Below are 27601 nucleotides of genomic sequence, written 5' to 3'. Positions count from 1 at the left end.
AGGAGAAATCTTGTCCCAATGGGCAGAGGACGGTCAACTCCATCCATGTGGGTTCTTCTCACACAAGTTCCTACCTGCTGAAGTGAAATATACCATTGAAGATAAAGAGTTACTCACCATGAAATATGCTTTAGAAAAATTTAGACATCTCTTGGAGGGGGCCAGGTACCCGATTTCAATATTCACTGATCATAAGAATTTATCTTACCTGAAGACTGCTCAATGTCTCAACCCTCAACAGGCACATTGGGCTCTGTTCTTTTTCAGATTCAATTTCCAAGTCTCCTTTCATCCAGTCTCAAGGAACCATAAGGCAGACGCATTGTCTTGCTCCATCAGTGAGGATGAAAGCCTCCTATTCTCCGGGTCTTATCTGTTATCCATTGCTGGTACCTCTACAGTTCCTTCTCCTCCAGTTGGGCATACTCTTGTTGCTAAAAATGATCAAAGAAAATTGCTGCAATGGGCTCTTTTTTCCCATTTCACTTGTCATACTGCTGTTCAGAAGACACTTGAGTTTATTAAACAAAGCTTCTGGTGGATCACTGTATAGCAAGATATAAAATAATATGTTGTGGCCTGTGCTAAGTGTGCCCATCACAAGACTCCCAGGCAGTGCCCTGTTGGCGAACTGCATCCTTTATCAATACCTCATGCTCTGTGGATGCACATCTCAATGGACTTTATTACCGATTTTCCATCTTCTAATAAATAACCTACCATCTGGGTTGTCATTGACCGCTTTTCAAAGATGGCACATTTTATACCTTTGTGAGGTCGACCATCTTGGCCCAACTATTTCTCATCTGATTAGGGAGTGCAATTTGTAGTATTGGCTCTCTTTTTGTACTGCTTTAGAGATCAAATTAAAATTCTCTTCGGCTTATAACGAATGGCCAAACAGAGAGGGTGAATCAAGATTTAGAGACATTTCTTCGAATGTACATCTCTTCCTCCCAAAATGATTGGTTGGATCTTCTCCCTTTGGTGGAGCTAGCCCATGACAATCATTGCCATGTCTCTTCTAAATCCACTTCATTCCATGCTGTTAATGAGTTATATTCCTGTGTGTCAGAATTCTCTCTATTACCTTCTGCTCTGGTACCTGCCTTTGATGTTGCTCTAAGGAACTTTGCCAAAATTTGGAAAGATATTCGAGCCGCTTTGTTACCATCCACCTCCTGTTTCAAAATATTTGCTGCCAGGAAATATACCATTTCCAGCCTAAAGCCAGGAGACCGGATATAGCTTTGTACACATTACTTGAGGCTAAAATTTCCTTAGATGAAGTTTGCTCCTCACTATATTGGTCCATTTCCGATTACTCAAGTCATTATTCCTGTGTCCTATAAGCTGCAACTTCCATCATATTTGTGGAATCCTAATTCTTTCCAAGTTTCCTTGCTTAAGCCCTTGGTGATCAATCAATTTCCAACATTCTGTCTCCCAAATCCAGACCCATCGTGGGGTTGAGTACAAGGTCAAAGATATTGTGGATTCTTGTCTTTGCCAAGGGAGGTTGCAGTACTTAATTGACTGGAAGGGCCATGGTCCAAAAGAACATGCTTGGATCAGTTCTAAAGATGTGCATGTATGAACATTCCATAAAAATTTCCTCTGTAGTCTGTAGGTTCCAGTGGCCACCAATAAAGAAATAAAATAGGGTTGGGGGTAAGTACTGTCACACATAGCCCTGACATCTACAGTCAGGTGCATAAATATTGGGACATTGACAGAATTTTCATATTTTGGCCTCTATTCACCACCACAATGGCTTTGAAATGAAACAAACAAGATGTGCTTTAACTGCAGATTTTCAGATTTAATTTGAGGGTAATTACATCCAAATCAGGTGAACGGTGTAGGAATTACAATGGTTTCTATATGTGCCTCCCACTTTGCACTGTGAAGAGCCGTCCAATGAGTTCTGAAGCATTTGACTGAATATGAGCATATAATATTGCCCGAAACACTTCAGAATTCATTCTGCTGCTTTTGTCAGTATCACATCATCAATAAATACTAGGGAACCAGTTCCATTGGCAGCCATACATGCCCACGCCATGACACTACCACTACCATGCTTCACTGATGAGGTGGTATGTTTTGGATCATGAGCAGTACCTTTCCTTCTCCATACTCTTCTCTTCCCATCACTCTGGTACAAGTTGATCTTTGTCTCATCTGTCCATAGGATGTTGTTCCAGAACTGTAATGTTTTTTTTAGATGTTGTTTGGCAAACTCTAATCTGGTCTTCCTGTTTTTGAGGCTCACCAATGGTTTACATCTTGTGGTGAACCCTCTATATTCACTCTTGTGAAGTCTTCTCTTGATTGTTGAGAGCTCTCCGATGCATTCTTTCTTTTTAAGAATGTTCCAAACAGTTCATTTGGCCACACCTAATGTTTTTGCTATCTCTCTGATGGGTTTGTTTTGATTTTTCAGCCTAATGATGGCTTGCTTCACTGATAGTGACAGCTCTTTGGATCTCATATTGAGAGTCGACAGCAACTGATTCCAAATGCAAATGTCACACCTAGAATCAACTCCAGACCTTTTACCTGCTTAATTGATAATGAAATAATGAGGGAATAGCCCACACCTGTCCATGAAATAGCTTTTGATGTAGAATGCAGAGGTATGCAGAATGCTGGGAGATAAGTAGAATGTTAAGAAGTATGTAGTCTGTTGAGAAGTATGTGTAATGTTAGGAAGTATGTGGAAAGTTTAGAGGTATGTACAGGAAACGGTTAAACTTGTGGTTGGAGAGAAAGTAAGTCCCTTCTTTAGTAGAGAGAGTTGTGCTGATGAGAGGATCTCATCTGACAGATTAATAACTTTGAGTTCATCCTCTTGTGTGCTATCCCCTATCTCCGCCTGTTGGTTCTTGCTGATTGTCGTGGTGGTAAGGGTGGATCCCAATTTGGGATCCTCGTCATCCATGTTACTCGCTTTTCTCATTGTTGCCCTCAAAGAAACCTTTAAGGTGTCTTGGATGTCGAACCAGCAGGTTGAAGAACAGTTTCTTTCCCTCTGTAATTGTTAGCCTGAACCTTTAATACTGTGTATTTTAACTTATGTGAGCTTTGAGTGTATTGCATTGTAATTTCATTTATGCATTTTTTAATGTTGTAGTGACAATAAACAATTTGATTGATTGGTAATACGAGTCAAAACTATTGTATTCCGCTACTTAGCAACAAACAGTATGAAAAAAAAGCGCTGCCAGTGCGCTTTGCGGTGGTGTTCTGCGAGCATGCCTATAGGGCGTAAATATAAAATCTTTAGGTGCCGGTTGGCTGACTAAGATATTATTCGATTTTGAAAAACTAAACGGCAATCATCTTCTCGAATGGTCGCACAATTTTGTTTTCAACCCTTGCAATCGATGCAGAAAAATTGTCCTTTTTGACCCACTTTTCAACACACCCCAGTATACAATCCTGCTCTGTATCACAGAACTTTCATATTCTGCTAAGTTCTATCCTCACCATGGACAGTTTGTGAAATTGTGAGATGGCAATGAGCCAAGTCATCAAGCTTCCAAGAGCATAGACTGTAAATGCCTCCTAGAAAAACTGATGCAGCCTAAGTATAATTTTTCCATTACTTCAATAGATTACTGTGGTTAACATTGTAAGTGGCTGCAGTATTGTGATGGCTTGCATAAACATCTGCATACAACGCTCTTTAATAATATTTTATAAGCAAACAAAATGTATTGCTTCAAACAATAATGATACACATACTCATTCTTGGTATAACACATTCTTCTCATGAGTGAGTCACATGTATTCTCTTAACATGTTGGAGCTAGACATTGTTGGTACAGAGTAGAGATGAGCAAATCACCACTGATGCATGCCTAATCAGCAGAAATACCAGCAAATATTTTACAGAACAGTTTAGAAAAATGGACTCATCCCTAGTACAAAGGGATCTACCACTCAGATCCTTTGAACATGCAATTATGGAGAACTGGATTTTTTGTATCATCGAAAAAACCCTCTCAGTGCTCAAAAATATTCCTAGAAAACACCTCCGCCTGGGACTGCCTGTTCGGCTGTGATTAGTAGGGAGTGCTTCCAATGGGAAGTCACGGCCACTGCTAGGCAATCCCTGCAGGTGTTGGATTTTTACTGAGGGGGTTGCGGCCCTACAGCTCCTAGTTAAAATCTGCCATTGGATACAATGATATACCAGCTCTTTTCTCCTCTGAGTAGAATTATATTTTAAAGCCCAGGAATGCCAGCTGGCATGCACGACATTCTGGCAATGCCTTGCGGTGTCAGCGGTCACATGACAGGGCGCTCATTAATCTCTCTGCTGCTGCAGTGCTCGGAGGGGACAGTAGGGGCTGAAGCATGGTTGGCAGCTACACAGGACCTCTCACCTGCCAGGCTCTATAGCAACTGCCAACATTGCTAACACGCATGTCTACACTAGCAACTAATACTTCAGCGAAGATAAACATGATATGATAACTGACATCACACAAAGTTGCCAATTATGCAATTAGAGAAGTCAAAATACACACACATCATTTTAGATAACCCATTTGTTCAAAATGCTGTTATGTGTTTACAGCTCATGTACATGAATTAGGTATCTTTGGGGTCTATTTACTAAGCTTGGATGGTGATAAAGTGAACAGAGATAAATTCCCAACCAATCAGCTCCTAACTGTCATTTTTCAAACACAGATGTTCACTTTATCTCCATCCAAGGCTTAGTAAATAGACCCCTTTGTTACCAATAAGAGTATATACATGTCTTGGCATCATTGGGAGGCTTTTCGATTATCTGTGCTTATTCTTGGAACTGCTTTACTAAGAAAGGTACAATAATCGTAGTGGTGACATTACTGAACACTTGTCTGCCGTGACTCATGCAGTATATAGCAGCTGTTACGTGAGTACTCATTACATAGAGTACCACCTAGATTGTTATATATTGTTTATATGTCGTTGTATATGCAGATGTTACTGAATTATTTATTTTTAACGGGAAAGTAAAGAAAAATACATCTGTGCTCACACCTATAATACATATGTATTTTCTTTATTATTATCCTGACTCTTAATGGAGGTGACTGAACACAAATGTCACGTTTTAGGCTGTTTTGTGACTATTTCCTAATCAATGTCACATAAAGCAGCCTGAAGAGTATTATATTGTAGCACACCAATGCAGTGGAATGGATTGTACCTATGTCTCGTGTACAGAATAACATTAGCACATTGCTGTTGGGTGACTCACTATTATCATGCTTGTGTCCAGCATAGAGGATTCTGAAGACATAATCCGTGGATATTTCTTCCACAAAGCTTTCATCAAAGTCTACTGACTTATTAGAGCTATTCCTTTTTCTCAGTTTTGGAAACACCTTTCCCTGAAAAAATTTTAAATTAAATAAAAAGAATTACAAATGTTACACAAACATTGACACCATATAATACAGAAGCACTACACTAGATTGTTAGTGTATTCCTATGCTACATCCTTGCCTTTGCTCAGAGCCCCATCTATAACTTGTGTACTCCAAGCATTATGACCCTTGCCAGTGTTGAAACCACTCCTTTCATTTTTCTATTTTTCATTAACTAAAGTACTGTAATCATATTCCATAGAAACCAGCATGAAAAGACATTCCTAACCCACACAGCAGCGACTGCCATTTTGTGAGCTGACTAATATTTGTGACAAAGCAGCCCATAAAGCCACTGTGAACAAATGAATTATCATTAGGTATGTCACTAGTTCCTATTCCTAGCAAATTCACAGGCTAAATGGCGGATGTAGGGATGAGGCCACCCATAGGCACAACGCTATTGGCCACCAACCCCTCACGTTACATCACTGTAGCTCCGCCCCCTTTATGTTGAGGCTGGTACCGATGCCTTTGGGTAGCCAAGGCAGCCCCAACACCTCCAACATTTGCCACCTGCGATCCCAGACCCCCACCCACCAGTTGCAAAATATAAAAAATAGTCTTAATGACATTAAAAAAATAATCACCTGACCTCCAGGAGGCCTACCAGGGCTCCTATGCAAGGGGGTCTGCTGTGCCACCCCCAGCAAGTGCCTAACGTGCCTAGTGGAAAATTTGCCACTGCCAGTCCACAAAATGGCTCCCTCCACTGTTTGTAGATAACAGATCTATTTTAAATACACTTTAAAGGCTATTGTAAGAGCCTGAATTATGACTAATAAATAGAATAATTCCTTACATATACCTTTCCTCGTTGGGACCACAGAGGAGGATCTAATTGCCCTCGGGGTAAAAGACCATTTTCGAGGCAGGAGAGGAAGGCAAGAAGGTGGCCTCCTAGAGGAAAGTGTAGTGGAGGCCTCTGAATACCGTCTTGGCTGACCAGCACAAGGACTCCTCTACTCTCTGCTGCATGGGGGAGAAGACCAAGAGGAGAGCAGTGAGCACCCACAACAGATTAGACTGAAGCAGAAATGACTGCATAACAAATATGGATATATGTATAGTTTTTAGGAGTAAAAAGCAGACTATAAACATTTTATTTCTCGAGAAAATATTTAGCATTAAATTACGAGGAATAGGAATGAAGTACAGTAATTGGCGCTAGTACAGTTTACTCCTACCATATCTGCTAAACTGAGATAAAACATCGTACATTCTGCATGTACAGTACTGCTATGTGGTACTGACTGACAAGTAATACTTTGGGTAATGCTTATACTTACGCTGCTGGTGGCAATGGATACAGACTATCTGACTTATTGGCACAATCAGGGCATAGTCCCAGAACACACTAGAGAAACAAAGAAGATAACGGTGACTTCACAGTGGGAATCAAGGATTGTAGGCAGGCGGTGACCTCAGATAACATTCATCTGGACTACTTTTTATTACTTTATGAGCTGAAACTTACGGGCAGGCAAGAAATGTACAGAGACAGAGATAACACATGAATAAAAGATTTAACAGCATAGAACATCCAATTGTTCTATACAATTTTCCTAGCACTGGCAATGCTGTAGGCACTAAGGCAGAATCTGAGCCAGAGAACCGTTATTTTATACAGTTCCATGTTCACCTAAGCATCAAAGTCAAAGCTTCTACTTTTACACTTATTATAATGGTATATTACGCAGCCACAGGTATTTTTCACACCATTGTGTGAGCTGAGTAAATAGCCCATGAATTCACTTGAAAATAATGCATTGTCACTTGGAATGGTACTAGTATATTCCCTCACATATATAGCTTACATTAACTTGTATACAATATGTAACATACTGCCACTTGAGTCATGGAGAAGTATAAAGTGTATTATCATCAAGCAATGTATAACATTATGGCCCAATTATTTGGTATATAATCCAAAAGTGTTGCTAACGCATGTATAAATTCCTCTAATTAATATCTATATAAGCAGTAAGTTCAGTGTTCATTAGGAAATCTTGTAAGAATCAATTTACAGTAGAGGATACATTATCTATACTTGCCTACTCTCTCAGAATTTCCAGGATATTCCCAATTTTGGGGGAGATCTCCTGGATTCCGGGGAATAGTTAAGTCTTTCCCATCCTGGCCACCACTGCTCCAAGTGGTTTGAGGTATAATGATGCAATTTGCAATGAATTGTGTCATCAGGGCCTGTCCTTACAACATAGTGCCTTGAATCCCCTTGGACCTCCCCCTCCCAGATCCCTGATCGCTGTAGTGAAGAGGTTGGATCTGTCATGTATGTGGTAGGCAATCTCTTCTATGAATTTGATATGCCAGATAGGGTTCCGAAATATATCAATTGCATTATGCGTAAATCAGGCCATGGACAACTCTATAATGGGTGCAGGATGTGCAGTGCATATGGGCTCCTGGATCCAGGGGGGCCCACACTGCACCCATTTACAATTCTTACCTCTCCATCGGTGCCACAGATATAACCGGGAACATGGCGCAGACCAGACTCTACTGTACATTGCTAGAGTTTCCTGAGGCCATGCCCTAAATCAGACCCTGGGTGAGGACAGTGAGCCGGAGGATCTGAAAGTGGCATGGAAGCTTAAGTAGGATAGTTATTTTACTGGGAATGATTTTACACAGCAACAATATTTCATAACTTTACGTAGTTTGGGTGCTCTGGATAAAGTGTATATTATTATAATTCCCCTAAAGGATATATTGCATTAGCTGAACAGAGCAAATGGCCACGTGACAACTAGTCTGTGTAGACAAGCTTCCTGGATACAACATCTGCTCTCACTCCAGGTGGCCCTGCTCAAATACACACCTTACATTAGCAGGCTTCCTGCAATAAAAATACCTTCAAAGCCAAGAGTGTTATCTTAGGTTTTGGGTCTTGTAGCTGTGCTAATTTGCATTTTACACAAGAGTCTGGGAGAACAAAGGATGTTACTTTTGAGCCTGGGAAGGGTGGGGGCTGCTGAGAGAGGGGGGCGTGTGGAACTATAAGGATCAGCATTTCACACTGCTAGGTGTTCACTTAGTTTAAATGAGATGTAAGTGCACCATTTCTCATACACACATTAATACGCACAATTGCGCTGGTAACTAATCGCATATTAGCGAATGCATAAGATCCTATATGAAAAAGCTGTTCATTAGCTTTATTCGCACGCATCTGCTCCAAGTTAACTAGCATCTTTATATCAAACCCCGCATACTCACACATTACATATCCACATACAAGGTTCCATAAGCTTTAAGGGATAAGATTTAAGTTCGTTCATTTAGTATAAATGCTGTGAAATAAAGATTATTTGGTAACTAAGATTTTATACATGCTAAGTAAGCTGTGTTTGGTTTTGTGCTGATGTGTACTCTTTCAACAGAATTCCGGTATTATCGCTGTGGAGATCGCATCATGCATTCTCAACTTATGGACCGCAGAGACTTCAAGCAACAAAATGTATATAATATGAACAACTGTTAGGATGTTACATGGGGCGGGTAACCAGAGACCCTCAGTTGTTGGAGGCTGGGTTGTGTCTACTTGAATCAGCCTGTTAAATGATCTGTAACAGATGTATCCCCCTTGGGAACCAATGGCATCAGCAACAAACTTCTCTATTGTGTTGTCTATTTCTGGGGGGTATAAATATGTGTGCTCCAACACTGGGTCTTAGTCTTCTTGCTGAATGCTGATTGACGAAGGGGTTTCTTGCTGATGCCTAATATCTGGTCCGGAAGCGCTGCATATGTATACTGTACTTAGGTCTGTATAATTCCTTTGCGCCGAATTGTGTCTGGATCAATAGCGTGTAACTGACTGTACTTTTACTTGAATAATACTTGTGCTTTGGAACCACAGATTCCAGATCTGAAGTCTTTATTTACTGTATGACTGCGTACGCAAATTAGCGTCATCCTTAGAAGGTATAGGCAGGATATTAGAAGGTATAGGAAGGAGTGTATAGAGGTTCTAATATAGATTCCTTAGTTGGGGGCTCATAGTGAAGTAATTTACCTACTCACACGGTACATACTGCTATCGATATTTCAGCAAAGGGTGGAATGGCCACTTGCAGGGTTTACCTGCAACCGCTTTGTGCTGAAAGATCGCTATCCGTTTCCGTGTGAGCCAAGGAAGCTGACTAGAATCCAGGGACAAGAGAGGAAAAAGTTTGTTTTCCTTTGTTGATAGAACCTAACGTTTAAAAGGGGTGCCGCAGTATTGAGCACGCGGCTGAGTCGCAGTTTTGCGCACAGTAAAGATGCACTTTTGCGTACGCAGCTAAAAAAAAGGTTGTCATATGGTTGTGTGGTAGTCACATTATTGTGTATGTGACTGGTCACACAATAGCGTATACGTACTTCCGGTCGTGCTGCCACATGTTTAAATAAAGCCGTTGAGGTTTACATTTTTCAATTGTTATCAATATCTGGGTTAACGTGTATTTTTCTGCACAGAAAAAAAAGTGTGTAACAGTGAATATGTGTTGGTAGGGGTAACTTGTTCCCTACAGTTAAGGGTATCGTATGATCCTTAAGGGCTAGGTGCAAGGGTTAGTCTAGCCGCTCGGTAAGTAGCTTTACTGTTCTATACACAGTAGCAGGTGTACATGTTGTCTTTGTTGTAGAGAGGTGCGTGGAAGTAGCCGACATACAAAATTCCATAGGTGTGGAAGTTGCCTTACTAAATCTTATCCGGGTGTGGAAGTTGCCTTTTTCAAATCTTATCCAGGTGTGTGGGCGCCGCCGACTTAAATCGTCCACAGGTAAGTGAAAGTATCTTGATTGTCTTTCACCAGTTTAAATCTTTATTGAAAAGCGTAGGATTTGTCTCAGAATGGGAGCCACGCAAACAGTAGAGATGTTAGACAATGATGTGCTGCTAATGGAGGCACCGATCATATCGGCTCATCATATTATGCATACTAAGTACAGTACTTATGCGATAAGGTATTGTGATGTATGGTTTAAAATGACGATGAAGAGTGTTAGACCGTTTCCCAGAATTGGTAGTTTTGATAAAAATGTACTAGATAATGTCCGGGATTACATCAGTCTGATGCGCTCCTGAGAAAAAAAGGTTAAATATTATGAGTGTTTAAAACTGTGGCAGCATGAAGGGGATGCGTGGCTTAAAAATGTGCAAGCGACGTAAACTAGCGTCGTGAGCACATTGCCAGAGAATACATCCGCGACGCTAAATTGCAATACGGGCGAGCCGCCAAATGGTGCGCACGTGCGGCAAGGTAGCGTTGTGGAGAGTATTGCCAGCAGTTCACGCTCACCTCCCCCACCTTATGTGGATGGAGGTGCAAGTACAGTTACCAAAAATACCCATAAAAATGTAACAAGCAACTTGTACCCTCTCTTAAGCAACCATAAAGAAAATGATGTGGATGATGAGCCTATTGTAATGTCTGCCATTTCCCATTCTGTGCAAATGATAGATGCTGCATCACCACAATCACGAGTGGTGCCGCCATCTCCATCGGTAACAGCAAGGGAAGTGTTAACACCCTCTGCACCCATAGAGAAAGTTGTTAATACCATACGTAGCAGCAATAGATTAAACCCCCAGCCAGGTAACGAGGTCAAAGGTAGCAGCGCTACCGGTCTGCATCCTATTCGGACGATAACTGTTCCGAATGGAAATGCAGATGCACGGTGTAGTGCCCACGAGGGAAGTAGTAATGCATTGTCCTTGGACAAGAGCAGAACTAAATTCCATCATAAATGATTTCCCCGATCCCAAAAAGGAACTAGCCAAATGTCAAAGATTTTTGAGAAATTTCGGTAGTTCACATGAGCCAATTAATAAAGATTGGCGTGTGGTGTTAAGGGCCTGTCTACCACGCAATACCGATGGGACAAAATTTATCACAGATTGTGTATTGGATGGTGATGTTCCCTTAACAGACTAAATGAACCAAGGTAACATTTCCCGCATTGTAACTCAATTGGGTATATATTTTCCAGTAGTAGTTAACTGGAACAAAATTTTCACCATTAAGCAAAAGGAGAGTGAATCTGCAGAAGATTATTTCGATCAGGCTCTGCAGGCTATCACCCAGTACACTGGGATAGAAGATATTAAAGATAGCACTCACCACACAGTACGATAGTCACGGTACTCATGGACGGTCTGAAAGACGACTTAAAGACTCGGGTTCAGACCTCACAACCTGGCTGGAGGGGAGTCACAATAGATACACTCATAGAATCTGCCATAGAACATGATAAAAATATCACAAAGAAGAGAGAGACCCAGAGCAAAAAACTAATGGCTGTCAGTATCCAAGCTCTGGAAGGAATGACAATAACATCACAGCCAACCGACACACCTGCACCCACACACACACCTGCACCTGAACAGTTACACGTCCTCACCAATCCCACACCACAGCAAACACATCCTTACCCCACATATCATACACAACCACAGGTCTCATGCTACGCACAAACTTCATACCTCCCACCATACCCTTATCCTCCATATCCTTACCCATACCCACCATCTTTTCCTCTTGCTCAACTCCCACAAAAATTCTTTCATCCACCCCATTCAAAAAGATGTTTTAACTGTCACCAAGTGGGACACATAAGTAAGTACTGCAAAGTGAAGAACACCACACATGAACACGAGTTTCCCATGGGTTCATAAGCAATCCCAGTATCTTCTCCCAGGCCTTATATGACAGTTTACAATCTTTTCAAACTGCCGATGGATCTGTTCTAATGTAAGATGTGGATGATTTATTGTTGTATTTAGGTCATGTTTAAATGATAATAAACTGTTGTGCTTTGTCTCCCACTCACAGGACACAAGGTTGCTAAGGATAAACGGCAGCCATGCCAGGCTGAGGTCGAATACTCGGAATACTATCCAACCCAGTGGCCCAGGCATTATTTTGAGCAGTAGCTATTAATAACAAGATTTAATTGCAGGAACCTGTATGCAGATACTATATCCCTAGAATTATTAAAAAATGATAGGGGGACTTATTTTACAGGTGACGTTTCCAAGAACATGTGTAAGGTGATGGGTAACAACACTAAGATTATCCCAGACGGTCTTTTCCTTAATTTGCCCCTCTTTGAGATACTGTTCAAACAGGCAACCTCATGTGAAAATATGATAATGAGGTTACTGTGCAGGGTCTCACGAAGATGAATGAGAATAACCGAAATTGAAAGTGTTATTAACTAACATGTCTAATGCAAACTGTCATGATGTCAAACCTGGAGAATTTGTTATGATCCAAATTTTTTTTAGCTCAGGTTGTTTGACTGATCAGTGGAAAGGTCTGTATCTGACATTACCACATCCTCAAAGGGTGGCCGAGGAAGATACGTGGGTCCATTCCACTCACTATAGGGAGGTTAACCGGCCGGTGGAGATACAAGGCGGAGACAGGGCTGATGGCATGGACCTGTCGATTGCGAGCTTGTGCCGGAAGGATTGAAAAGGTGACGGTGAGATATCTGAGCTAAAGAAATGTGTAGATCAGTGCTTCCATCAATGGAGTGGTCTGCTGTGGTCATCCTAGTTGTTTTTCCAGAGTTTCTGTCGTGATGATCTGTTTGGGGATACCCAGTGTCTGTGATGGAGGACCGATTGAGGAAATGGGAGCTGATGGCAGTGCTGATGGAGAATCAGGAGGAGCGCAATGCCAATCAGGGGAGTGTCTGACCAATCTTAGTACTGTTATTGTGTTACCTGGTAGTCCCAGAAGTTATGACCCTCACACATGCTTTGTATACATAAAAACACACCATCACCATATCTTCACACACAATATGAACACAGAGGCAAAAGAAATATGATACCTGGTGACGTGCATAAAGCCACTCAGTTAATTAGTGAGACAACTGGCTTTCAAGTTTTAGTTGTACTGGGTTCCACCAGGATTGCTCGGGGTACATTAAATTTTAGGTATATTAAGGAACTTGCTAAATTGATAGATAATATCACCGAGATGTAAGATGACACATTCAGGTATACAGGGAGAGAATTGCAAGCGTACAAGAAAGAACTGGTGCAACACAGGCTAGTGTTGAATTATTTAACTGCTGTTACTGGAGGGTATTGCGTAACGTTAGCCACCCAGTTTGGAGTAAAATGTTGCACCTTCGTCACCAATGATACTAGCGACCCCAAGGAGGTGATAGACCGAAAGATGGATGTAATTCTGCAGCTAAAATGGGAGTTTCGTAAGAACCATAACGCTTCAGTGGCTGAAGTAGGGGAAAAGATAGAAGGATGGGTTTCATGGCTGAACCCAGTAAAATGGTTCTCAGGTCTAGGGGAATGGGTCCAGGAAGTGATCGCCAGCATAGGCAAATTCTTGAACCTTATACTAATTGTCTTCATAATAATTGGCATATGTGTCCGGTCTGTTCCTATTGTGTTGAAGTGTGGAAAATGTAAAAATAGAGTTAAATGCAAGAACAAAACTATGATGGTGGTCAGTAATGACAATATGAATACCGAGGTAAATATAGAACTGCATTACAACCCTGAACTAGGAAATACCATCATTTAATGTTAAATATTTAGACATGCATAGAATGTATTATTGAAATGTTATTTTTAAAACACCTCAGATAATGTAAAGTCTAAATTCCCCTTCAAGACTGCTGTTATAAGATTGGTGCATCCCCACACCTTTCACATGATCTTCCAAGATCCGCAATGTACGTATAATAGTAGTTTTATGTCCCCACTCAGAGACACATTATTGATGGATTAAGAACCACCTTGTGCCATCCCATAATAACACTAAATAATATGTAAATGTAAGCCTAAATTAAATTCTAATAGCAGATTGTGATAGCATGTTGTTCGCTATCAAAGGGTGGACTGTCGAAGCTGCATTATTGGCTGAGACAAGATCAATTTAAAATTGAATCGCAGCGACACCATCTTGCGACTGGCCGCAAGACGCCATTTTGCGAATGACCGCCTAAGCGCCATTTTAGATAAACTCACACTTTAGTACATGTGGCGATATTACTATTAGCATCATGCGATTGCATCTGTGACCATCGCCATAAGTTACGGCGATTCACTAAAAGCCTATTTCATGACTTTACGTAGTTTGGGTGCTCTGGATAAATTGTATATTATTATAATTCCCCTAAAGGATATATTGCATTAGCTGAACAGAGGAAATGGCCACGTGACAACTAGTCTGTGTAGACAAGCTTCCTGGATACAACGTCTGCTCTCACTCCAGGTGGCCCTGCTCGAATACACACCTTACATTAGCAGGCTTCCTGCAATAAAAATACCTTCAAAGCCAAGAGTGTTATCTTAGGTTTTGGGTCTTGTAGCTGTGCTAATTTGCATTTAACACAAGACTCTGGGAGAACAAAGGCTGTTACTTTTGAGCCTGGGAAGGGTGGGGGCTGCTGAGAGAGGGGGGCGTGTGGAACTATAAGGATCAGCATTTCACACTGCTAGGTGTTCACTTAGTTTAAATGAGATGTAAGTGCACCATTTCTCATACACACATTAATACGCACAATTGCGCTAGTAACTAATCGCATATTAGCGAATGCATAAGATCCTATATGAAAAAGCTGTTCATTAGCTTTATGCGCACGCATCTGCTCCAAGTTAACTAGCGTCTTTATATCAAACCCCGCATACTCACAAATTACATATCCACATACAAGGTTCCATAAGCTTTAAGGGATAATATTTAAGTTCGTTCATTTAGTATAAATGCTGTGAAATAAAGATTATTTGGTAACTAAGGTTTTATACATGCTAAGTAAGCCGTGTTTGGTTTTGTACTGATGCGTACTCTTTCAACAGAATTCCGGTATTATCGGTGTGGGGATCGCATCATGCATTCTCAACTTATGGACCGCAGAGACTTCAAGCAACAAAATGTATATAATATGAACAACTGTTAGGATGTTACATGGGGCGGGAAACCAGAGACCCTCAGTTGTTGGAGGTTGGGTTGTGTCTATTTGAATCAGCCTGTTAAATGCTCTGTAACAGATGTATCCCCCTTGGGAACCAATGGCATCAGCAACAAACTTCTCTATTGTGTTGTCTATTTCAGGGGGGTATAAATATGTGTGCTCCAACACTGGGTCTTAGTCTTCTTGCTGAATGCTGATTGACGAAGGGGTTTCTTGCTGATGCCTAACATCTGGTCCGGAAGCGTTGCGTATGTATACTGTACTTGGGTCTGTATAATTCCTTTGCGCCGAATTGTGTCTGGATCAATAGCGTGTAACTGACTGTACTTTTACTTGAATAATACTTATGCTTTGGAACCACAGATTCCAGGTCTGAAGTTTTTATTTACTGTATGACTGCGTACGCAAATTAGCGTCATCCTTAGAAGGTATAGGCAGGATATTAGAAGGTATAGGAAGGAGTGTATAGAGGTTCTAATATAGATTCCTTATTGGTTTGGCACTTTCAGTGCTTGAAAGCCAGCTAAGAACAAAGGGCCTGATTCAGACCCCGTCGCAAGCGCTCGCAACCGGGTTGATGGTCACCCACAGCTATGCGAGCGGCCAGGAGGCCATTCTAAAATAGAAAAAACCCGGCCCTGATTCAGAGCGAGCGCTCTGTCAGAGCGATCGGGTCTGAATCAGGCCCAAAGTGCCCATGGGGGAGATATGACATAAAGGTGGTGCAATTCCCCAAGGGATGGAAAAGGAAAAGAGTTGGGACGGTGGGTTTAGGGGATCAGCATGATTTTCCCCCATCTCAGATGCATATAATTAACACACTGAACAGTAAATAACCGATTTATCATACGCCAACACAATTTGCTGTGGAAGCAGTGGTGGAGTCGTTGTGGTCACAAGTTTTGAATTCTCAGTTGACTGTTTTTGAGGAAAAAGTGGGTGGGGAGCAGAAAATTAGCCTTGATCGTAAAACAATTTATTCTGATGCAGCAGCGTTAAGCGGAATGCATAGCCCATCTATACTGTGTATTCTGATCTTGGAGGAGGATGGTGATGAAAGAGTTGAAGATGGACATGCTCGAAGGTAATTTGATGTTGCTTGTTGGCCACATGTACCACCATTGTCTTTGTGGTGAAATAATGGAATCTGGAGATCATCTCCCTTGATTAGGTGATGAGGTTATCCTCAAAATAATCCAAGTCATCTTGGTTAGGTAAAGGGTCATGGTGTTTTGGTTTCCACTGTGGAGGAAATTCTGAGAGATCAGTATTCATTGATTTCCTCCCACCTTTTTGCATGGTGGGGGCTAAAATTGTATAATTTTAGTAAGAGAGGTCAACAGAAGGGGAAGTGGATGTCAGCAGCTAATATAGGTGAGGATGGTAAAGCTGGGGGGAGCGCGCCCACCATCACATGCTTCACATGCACATTCATGAGTCTGCAGAACTTGGTCTGATGTAATAGGTGTTAGGAACGTTCAGTGATTGAAGTGAGCAAGGTGAACCATGCAGGAAAGTAATGGTCAAAGCAGGTGTAATCATGGAGACTTTGTGAATGCAATATATCAAGTTGTCACAAGATGCAGTCAGAGGTCTCGTATCAAAAGGTGTTGTCAAGGGTGCAAATGGCGAAACAAATAGCAATAAAATAGACATGAAAGCAAAATCAAAAGTGACTTATACAACTCAAGATATATTATTTATAGGGACAAAAATATATAATATAATAAATGTTCAATATTTTTTTTTACCTTCCAGTTGCAGTTTTGTAGGAAAAAAAAAAAAAATTAACCTTGCGGGATGCTACAGGTAATGAACTTCACTTATTTTTGTTTGCACTAGTAAAAATAAGTAATAAATTTAAAGAGTTTCAAAGAAAGAGTAATTCCACCCGAGACTGAATATTGTACTACCCTAACTGGTCATAAAGGTTACTTACCTGCTGTCTCCCACATACTCCTGCTCCTCCCTCTACTAAACACCATTGGTCTCTTTATTTCTATACACATGGGGCTGATTCTGAGTGGCTGCGGAAGCCAGATTTACTACCCTATGCTAATGCATCAGCAAAAGGATATCCGTGCCGCCCAATGACTTTACACCAGCTGCCGCAGTTGTCATCATTAGTACTGGTGCTTGCCCCAGCCCCATGCTAGGTGCAAGAGGTTCATCAGACACAGGCTTCCTTCCCGCATGCACGACTCAGAATTGTGCACAGACCACACATTCGCCCTGCTCAGCTGCCGCCCCAAAACGCCCAATTTCACGGAAAAACAGATTCATCCAAATTCCATACAACTTAGAATAGGATGGACATATGCAAAGATGGGTAAATACACTGCAAAGACTTGGCGTTTGCGTCCATGCACAGAAATCCATCAGCCCCATTGGATACTGAAACAGTGGCGGGCATACCTAAAAGATGTCGGGGGACCAAATATCCTTAAAGCCAGATCTCGGGTAAGTAACATTTGGGGACTGGGTTATAATTAGGAGTATTTCCCTGGAGTATCCAGGAAACCTCAGATGTAGGCACACAATAATTTTTTGGGGGGACTTCCAAAGGCCGTCAAGTAAGCTGGTACCGTAGTGGATGGCAGACGAGGAGGTGAGCTTGTGCAAGTAGAGTCAGATGTAAACATCAGCATATTTGCACCAAAACTTCTTGCTCATCCTTTTCCATGCCGTCTCAAACTCATTTTTCACTTACAACATCTTGCATTTTGGGAGGTGGAATGGGGACGTGTAAGTATGGATAAATTATAGAAAGAGTATTCAAGAAAAATGGACCCCATTCTGACCACAAGAAAGAGAGGCGTAGGTGCATGTTTGGATCACTTGCTGGTGCTCAATCCCTGGCACAAAATGTGAACTGACGATGATGATCAGCACCCGCTTCTGACTGACTGACTGACTGAATGCATCTGAATCCCTCTACTCACGGGCAGTTAAGTATAACGGCAGAGCTGCCCAGCAGCAGTGACAGTGGCTCTGCATAGGAATCATGATAGTGTCACTGCTGGCTCAGGCCCCGCACCGTTTATGATGGCCAGGGCCGGCTGGTCCCAAAGCTGAAGCTTCCCGGCAGTCAAGCACATACAAGTAGCCACAACCTCTCCCGTACCTCCAGCACACAAATCACCAAAAACAACCTCCCAGGGGCCAGGGGAGGTGTCATGCTGTGCAGCCTCCAGCAGGTGGCACCCCTAGGCCACGTGGTTAATATGTCAACATTGTGAATGTCAAGAGTAACAATGTTGACAATATAGGATTAGGGCTCTAACACTAGAAAAATGCTATGTCAATATGTCACATGTCAACATTCTGAGGGTTGACATTCTGACCATGTTGAGATTCTGGTGTCGACATTAGAATGTCAACATAACATACCACACACGTAATTTTAGCATTCACTACTTCCACTGTGAAACCAAATCTCGTGGTGTAAACCAAGTGCATGTACCACTGTTGTCTCCAGGAGCAAAGCTGGCACATATGCTACCATTCCTTAGCTAGTCTTATCTTGCGTACAGTCAGTTCTGCAAGTTAAGCACAATGGCCCTCATTCAGAGGCGGTCGGAGGATGCAAGCGGTCGCTCAGAAACTGGGCGGCCGCTTGCATCCTGACCGGCCGCCTCTGTTTCGGTCGTTAGGCTGTGGGTTTACACCCACGGCTCTAACGACCGCTAGGGTGATGGTCGCGATGGTCATAGACCATCGCGACCATCGGGGCTTACGACGAGACCCTAGGGTAGGGTCTCACTTGTCGTAAGCCCCGGAGAGCTTCTGGCTCTGTCAGAGCCGGAAGCTCTCCACTGACATCACTAGTGATGTCACTAGTGATGTCAGTGGGGCCTCCCCCAAACGGCAGGCGTTCCCATGGGAACGCCTCCGTTTGGGCTGCCACCCCCCCGGCCCGCCTTCCAAACGGGGTGAGCTGTCAATCAACATCGACACCTCGCCCCCTTTGGAAAAAGACCTGCTACGACCGGCGCTGTCGGTCGTAGCCAGCTCCTTCGCATGTGCACGAAGGAGCTGGCTCCCTCGTGTGCATGCGCACTGGACAAACATCGAGGCGGTCGTAGACCGTACGGCCGCCTCTGAATGAAGCCCAATGTGCCTTTCTTGGGAAGGTCCAAACTTTTTGCAGTTTGTAAAATATCCTTATTGGCTTAGGGGCACTAGTAATCATTTACCTACATTGGGTTTAGATGCAAAATATGTACTAAGCCACAACAACCAATGAGTCATTAGCTTTTATCTATCCTGTGCAAGTTAGACATTAACAAAATGTCTGATTGGTTTTGCACCTAATTGTGCTGTTTTTAAATAGTTGCTACTGAGTTTCAATTAATTGCTGATTGATTTACATAAATTGCCATGTGTTGGCTTTTTTCATAAAACTTCATATTCCCTAAATACAAAACAGTAAATGATTACCGCAGCACAGGACGTACCAATAATTACAATTAATCAGTGATTTACCAGATATTCATGAAATTACTGTTTCTTGTTTACGTTATGATTTTTGGAAGTTGGCTAATCCCACAAGGGAATCCGTATGATGTACCCCGACAGCGGAAGCCCGGCAGAGGTGAAAATCCAGATCCCCCAAAGGTAAGTATTTAAAAACCCTATTCTACCCCCTAAACCTAACCCTCCCTTAGGGATAGAGTAAAATGAAATGACTGGCGCTATGAATATTAAATAATGAAATAAAAAAAAAAAAATTGAGTAAGATGACGTGTAGAATCAGATACATATTAAATGCTGAATGTGAATACTAAGTATTTGGTATGTATTGCTAAACTTAATCTGTAACACATGTCTATTCTATTCATTATAGTAGATAATATTATGTTGTTCTATTTTTCAATTGGGGTTTTAGTGGTTACATTTTGAGACATCCATGAGTGGATATATGATCGATGGCTGTTTTCAGATGTTTATCAAACATATAGTAAAATCTATTAATAATATCATTGTAACTTGGGATATTAGTATTCTTTCTCACTGGTTATAGTTTATGTCCTACCTTGTGGAATACTGTTGGTTTTTTAGACAACTGAAAGGGTTACATGTCTAAGTAATCTTTAATAATACTAAACGCTATCTAACTTTTTCATTATGTGAAATAATATAACCTTATCGAGTGGTACGCATAAGGTTGCTTAGCAACCTTAGTTTATTGATATTGATGTGATATTGGTTTCCGATTGACATGTGACGAAGACACGTGACCGGAGAAATTTATGACGAGCTGGTTGCTTGGTAACCTGTCTAATAGGATATGAATGCAGGTGTTTTTTACTTTATGAGACCTGCAACCATTGTACCATACTTATATTCGGAGTTGTTTTATGGATAATAACAACAAACAATATAATAAAGATAGATTGCCGTATTTGACACATTTACGAATCATAAACATGAGCGCTTGCCACATATCAGTTATTGGAATGAACATGACTATACATGATGGCGACCAAACGGTTAGTTAACATCTATCTTCTAATGTCATTAGTTTAACATCAGTCTTTCTATATATACCCGTTGCAGTAAGATGATCCGGGATATTCAGATTTTCCTTTGGTTACCTAGCAACCATTTATAAACATGATGGGAGTTTTCATTGGTTTCAATCTGATCACGTGACACTTTGTAGTCACGTGATCGGATTGATATTCGGAATGGGTTTCTAATAACAATGTATAAATACAACTAAACGAGGTTGGTTAATACATTTATTTGTATGTATAAATAAATATTTTATGTAGAAAAGGATTGCCTTCATTATTTTATTTATATTTGGCTCATAAGGATTTTAATGAAGCGGAAGTCTATTAATTAGACATACAGGTGTTTCTTGTTATACCCTTTAAAGGGGTATATATGGAGCTTTTCAGAGTCAGTCCATTATGCTTCTGATGAAGCTGGAGTTCTGCCATCCAGCGAAATGCGTTAAGCAACCATTTATCCTCTCTATGGACATTGGTACTATCTGACTGTGGATCCAAGGAACCTTGTGAATATACCAGGCTCTATTTTCATATACAAGGAGCCAACAGTTTCTACATCTATACCCACGACCAGCAATATAGTGTTCTGCTCAGCGGAACTAATCCTGAGGGACCTTCCTTATGGACTGAAGATTAAATACCAGTCTTACCAACAACATCATTGATACTAAATCTTGCAGTTATCTGCTAATTGGACTGCTATCCCGAAGGACTTCAAGCTGGTAATTATTTGTGGCTATTTGAACCTTTATAACATTGTCTCCTGACTTTATCATCTGGATACTATCTCAAAGATTCATACCCAGGATGTCCATAGATAGTGAATAATCGTTTGACTCACCATCGATGCTCCACTAATAGTGATTTTACATTGATTTATTTCCTTATTTTTATATTTCCTTTCATTGAATATGTTATTTATATGTCTAATTGTTATTAAAATGTGTCTAAATATGTTTTATTAGACTTCCGCTTCTTACTCAATTTTTTTATTTTTTTTATTTCATTATTTAATATTCATAGCGCCAGTCATTTCATTTTACTCTTTCCATATTGGTGTAGAGGCTGACTACCTCTGTCTGGCTGCCATAGTGACAGCGCACCAAAATACTTTGCTACCTCCCTTAGGGATGCCTAACCCTAACCTCCCCCCCAAGTGCCTAACCCTAATCCCCCCTCTAAGTGCCTAAACCTAACCCCCCCTTCCCCGTCCCCTAAACCTAAGTACCCCGGGGGGTGCTTAACCCTAACACCCCTTTCCCCTAGCCTAACCATAACCTCCCGGGGGTGCCTAACTCTAAATCCCTCCCGGGAGCCCCTAATCTAACCCTCCCCCCCACGGCTGTCCAATCGGTAAGCTGGGTGTCGGGCTCCCGCCGTAGGACTTTCCACAGTATTAAAATTAGCCACTAGGCCTCACACAAACAATATGGTGGATATCAATTCTTTAACATCTTTGCAGCTTTTGACTGTAGTCTATGTTTTATGTTAATATGAGTCACAAAACTGTCTGGATTTGGAAAACAACCAAATTAAGTTCGATTTACACATCTCAAGATTCTCACTAATTAAAAGGGTAACATTATAAAAGTGATATTTTCGCAGACAACACAGGGGTTGGCCAACAGGATTATTGTCAAATGTGGCAATTTACACAGTTTGTCAAATGAGATAGCAAATCATATCAGTACTGTAATAAGAAGATGCTAATTACTGCCCTATAGCTATTGCATATTGTCACATTGATGTGACCCAAACTGCAAAAATAAAATGTCAAGCCAGTAAATATTTTTTTTATCTCTCATTTTTTCAGTCTCAAATCATAACATGCAGGTAATAACTCTTCCTCTAAGCATTCAGCCTGTTTACAAAATGTTGATGTCTATTAGGTATGTATTTCACAGATCTTGTATATGACGGTATCTGGTCAAAAGGTTGACATTAACCATGTCAACAATCAACTTGTCAACACCACAATGTCGACTTCAGAATGTTGACATGGTTCAAACTGTCGACAGGCAACATGTTGACAACCTCAAAATGTCGACATGTCCACATCAGAACGGTCGCCGTGTGAAATGCTGACATGCTGAATATGCCGATCGTTAGTTAAGCGCCGCCTTCAGGGCTAGAGTTAAGCTATGGGGAGGGGGGGTTATGGTTAGGCTGTGGGTAGGGGACATTAGGGTTAGGCATTACAAGGAGGGTTAGGGATTAGGGTTGGGGACAATAGGAGAAATACTTAGTGGAATGCTGGAGCACCACAAGTCCGCGCCGGAAGTGACTGGAAATGGCCGCCGGGATCCGGAAGAAGAAGCTGGAGCCACCGCTGATGCCAGTAGAAGGTAAGTGACCACTGGGCCACCAGGGAAAGTTTGTCACCAGTTAATCATGTCAACATATCATCCGTGTAGATATGATGAATGTCAACATAACTGTCGACAAGTAATACCACACCCGTGTTTGACACTACAGGGGCGGTTCAATTGATTTTTTTAGCAGTGCTATTTTATGGGCGCCCAATGTAGCAATTCAATTGTCTTGGGAGCCCATTAATTATAGCGCCCAATCAGACTAGGTTTAGCCGCGTAAAATGGCTAAACCCATCTAAAGTCTTGGTTAGGGCGCCCAAACAGCAGTTTGGACTCCCAAACTAAGAACTTATCGGACATTTCTGCTTTCCACCTCAGGAGACTGTAAGCAGAAATGCTGGCACCAGCGTCTATCGTGCCTGAACAAAGCAACAATTGACTTGATCCTACAGGCGCCCATTAGTCACAGAAATCAATTGAATAGCCCCCTTCATATACCGTATTATTTCTATTTCATGTCGAATAACTTACCCAATAGCTGTGGGCACCTGTAGATAATTGCATATTGGGGGTTGATATTATATGATTACATGTGCTATTACTTTTGATGATCCCTGGATTACTACATACCAAGCATTTTTTATATGTCGATGTGGTGCACATGGCTACAATGTCTGCCAGAGGCTGCCTTCAGTGTCAGCACTTTATTCCTGAGGAAGTGGGGTGACTCCCCCAAAACATGTAGAAACAGTGGTTTCTATTTTTTTTGGGACTTGACTGGTAAGGTGCCTACACACTAGATGACCTGCAAACGATGCGATGTCGTCAGTGATATCCCTTGAAATCACTGTGTGTGATGTCTTTTTTTAATATTTCTTTTGCAGGTGAACTACAGGTACCAACAGGCCCATAATTCCCCGCATGCTGGTACTTGTGGTTCTCCAAGTAACAGCAGGTGGGGGAGGCTTGCTGGGACCTGTAGTTCTACTGCAAAAGACAATATTTTTACTTCTTTCATTTGCACTACACTTTACATAATCAACCCAGCACCCACCGTCCAGGGGTGCCGGGGATAGCCCTGGGCTATCAGCCTAGGCCTGGGGTGCCCTGGAGAGGGGACCCCTTAATGGGGGGACCCCATCTTCCCAGGGATCCACGGTCTGGGCTGACTAGCAGTCAGGGGTAATGCTATGGCTGGGGGACCCGGTGAAAGGGTTCCCCTGGCTTTGGTATTACTCCCCTGCTAGAAAGAGTTTGGTGCTGGTTATGGATAATACAGGGGACCCCTACTCTTTTTGTCCCCTGTATTTACAAAACCAGGACTGGCTCTGCTGAGCCCAGTGCTGGTTGTGCTAAATACAAGGTACCCCTATGTCATTTGTCCCCTGTATTTCCACATCCAGGACCAGCTGTGAAAAGCTGGTTGTGCTTTTTACACAGATGCATGGATGGATCTCACTGAGCCGTCCATGCATCTGTGTCAAGTGATGACGTTGGCATCGTGCGGGCCCAAACAACATATGGTTCAGGCAAAGACATGAGCGATATACTGCGTATCGTGTACGACATTGCCAGATCTTACCTGCTGTAGGTAAGATCTGAACATACGACGGACGACTTGTAGGTACGCGCATCAGCATCATTATCATAAGTGGATGCTCATAATTTGCACATATTATGCACAATGTGTCGTTCCGATGCGTCGCAATCGGCCAAATCGTGCATAATATCATCTAGTGTGTAGGCACCTTTAGATAGAGAGGACCAGAGGAGAATCCCATTGCAAACTGTTCTATTGACTATTCAGACCCAAACAGGGAGAAGTGTACTGAAAATGTAGTGGGCGTTTCTGGGTGGTGACAGGGAGGTGACTTAGCGTACGCACGGAAATGGTTCATCTTATGGGCGTGTTATGGGAGTGTCCCTGGCATGTTGGTGAAAGTGGTTGCCATGCACTGACGCTCAACCGCCCACACTGGAGGACATACTCATGCAGAGGAACTGCACCTGCCATAGAGCTTGAGCAAGTTTTGATGGTGCGACTGATGGTGGCGTCTAAGGAGCCACAAATCAGTATTACTGAATGTACAGACCCTGACAGTGGGCGTCTCAGTGTTTGCACATTCGGAAGTGCGGATGTACACACGGGAATCACTGCGTATCGACATCTACATAAAGTCACAGACGGGCGACCACCAATAGACGCAGCTTCTGCGTCCACCTTAGGCTCTATGTCCTTACCTGGTCACATGTGAGGACAATTTCTATTACTTCTCTGAAATGAAAACAGTATTGCACTTGTTTTAATTATATAATATCGGAATTAAAGAAGTAACAACATTATACAAATTCCAGTCTCTTGAGGAAAATTATTTATACACCTTTTCGCTCTCTTCCAAAATGGTGATTATATTCTCTGCACCAAAATCATAGCATTATTTTATCACTGACAACACTATGATTCACATTTATTACAGGGAGCAATGCCTATATGTTTCTTTGTATTTGAGAGACACTGGAGGATGTTCAGATATAAAGCTGGGCATACACGTCCAGATAAAATGCCTGTCAGAGCGACAGACATTTTATCTGGCAGCCTGCCAGCCCGCAGATGTCGGCGGCATACATGGTGATATATCCTAGAGTGTATAAGCCCCGACATCTGCACACCGCGCCCGGGGGAGGAGACACTTCCCTGTTCCTCCCATGGGAAGGAGCACAGGAAATGTCTGTCTGTCGGCCACGGCTGGGCATACACTGCCCGATGCGGACGACATTTAAACTCATAAATATCGCATCAGACAGGCATGCTGGACAATCCGGCATGCCCGACCGAGCGATATATAACCCTCGGTCTCCCGTGCACACGCTATAATTATAGGGGCGATCCGCGGATATCGGGCAGAACGCCCCGATAATTGTAGCGTGTATGGCCAGCATAAGAATCACCACAATATTTTGGGCTTGTATACCTGTAAGCCATGTTTAATACATTGTGATAACATTTTATGTGTTCTCTTTCTCGATCAGCCGACCGCTCGTACACATGCAGTGGCAAGGGGATGGGGGGGCGGACACGCCCCCGACCCACCCCCCGGCCAGCAGGACCTGCGGCTGCTTGGAAGATGATGGTCGTTCAGTTCATATAACCGACCATCATCTACAGATGTATCGGCTAGGTGTGTACCCACCTTTAAAGCTGAAATACAAAGTGGCAGCAAATTTCCTCTGTACTTATCTATATCACCATAGCTGTAACCTGTTCTTGATTTCAGGGACAGACCCAAGCCCAGAAAATGTATCCCTGGATTTTTTCCCCATATGTCGCTGAATAGATAACCCGAGAGACTATTAAGGCACATAAGTGAAATTATAGTCCATTAATCAGAGCCGTAACTAGCCTTTTTGGTGCCCTGTGCACCAAATTTGTGTTCAAATAGGGACATTAGATGCACACCCGAAAAAGGACCATGCCCTCATGGGGAAGGGCCAGGGAAGAGATGGGGCAGCCAGTAGATGCTGGGGATAAATGAAGAGGAAGCTACAAGTTAGAATGATAATAAACAGAAAAATCACAGTCCCAAACAGCGCCCCCTGCCCTGTGGTGCTCTGTGCCATGGCACAGGTCGCACCACCCTAGTTACGGCCCTGCCATTAATGATCTATTCTGCTTAATTGTGTCGTACTGTACATTATACAAGTCTGTTGTGCTTTGGGCTGTCTTCCACCAGATAATGGATACCAAAGCAGGTTATCTAAGATCAAAGGGCAAAATGACTTTATTGCTGCATCCTTGCACAAGGCAACTTAAGCTAAGTACACACTAGACGATGTGCAAACGACGCGATGGTCATTCCGGTTTCCCTTCATACCCAAAACAAACAATATAGTGCGTAGACATTATGCAATTTTCCAAATGACAGAACGATATATGTTTTGCATTTTAAACACCATACGACCATCTTAACAATGGGAATGGCTGAGGTGTCATCGTGAGAGCCCAGATTGGAACGTCATATCGCCTGGTTGTCTGGTTGGGCGTACACACTGCACGATTTGCTCTAAATCGTTAAAGATATCTTCTCTTCTGATAGGCAGCACAGCAGATGAGAAGATGCGAGGAACGATGCACGGGAGTGCGCAAAAGTGCATGCACATTAGATGATTTGGACGGTATGTTGTTCCAATTCGTCTCAAAACAACAAATTTGATCAATATATCGTCTAGTGTGTACCCAGCTTTAAGGTTCAGTAGCACTGAAATATTCATAAAGCCATATGATCCATTTGCTACTATAGTATAAAAGCTGCCTCAGAATATAGTTAAATACAAGAACAACCCGCTGGCTCCATAATAAAAAACGCTATATGGTGAATACAGG

The 27601-nt window shown here is 42.2% G+C and overlaps 1 protein-coding gene across 4 annotated transcripts in view; it reads right to left on the bottom strand.

Annotated features, from left to right (window-relative positions):
- The window catches only part of SGSM2 (small G protein signaling modulator 2), a 483760-nt gene that overhangs the window by 85424 nt on the left and 370735 nt on the right, over positions 1-27601 (bottom strand). For 3 of the 4 annotated variants that reach the window (XM_088449453.1, XM_088449450.1, XM_088449452.1), the window contains exons 9-11: positions 6719-6786; positions 6238-6401; positions 5261-5393 (exon numbers count right to left, since the gene is read on the bottom strand). In XM_088449453.1, coding sequence (XP_088305579.1) covers positions 5261-5393; positions 6238-6401; positions 6719-6786 — 365 coding nt within the window. Of the gene's footprint in view, positions 1-5260; positions 5394-6231; positions 6402-6718; positions 6787-27601 lie in introns of all 4 variants that reach the window. The other variant, XM_088449451.1, reaches the window with a different exon arrangement.

The sequence above is a fragment of the Taudactylus pleione genome, unplaced genomic scaffold, assembly GCF_031769625.1.
Source record: "Taudactylus pleione unplaced genomic scaffold, aTauple2 ptg000485l, whole genome shotgun sequence".
Lineage (NCBI taxonomy): Eukaryota > Metazoa > Chordata > Amphibia > Anura > Myobatrachidae > Taudactylus > Taudactylus pleione.
The sequence above is the reverse complement of the archived record's forward strand: the minus strand, read 5'-3'. Positions and strand labels throughout refer to the sequence as shown.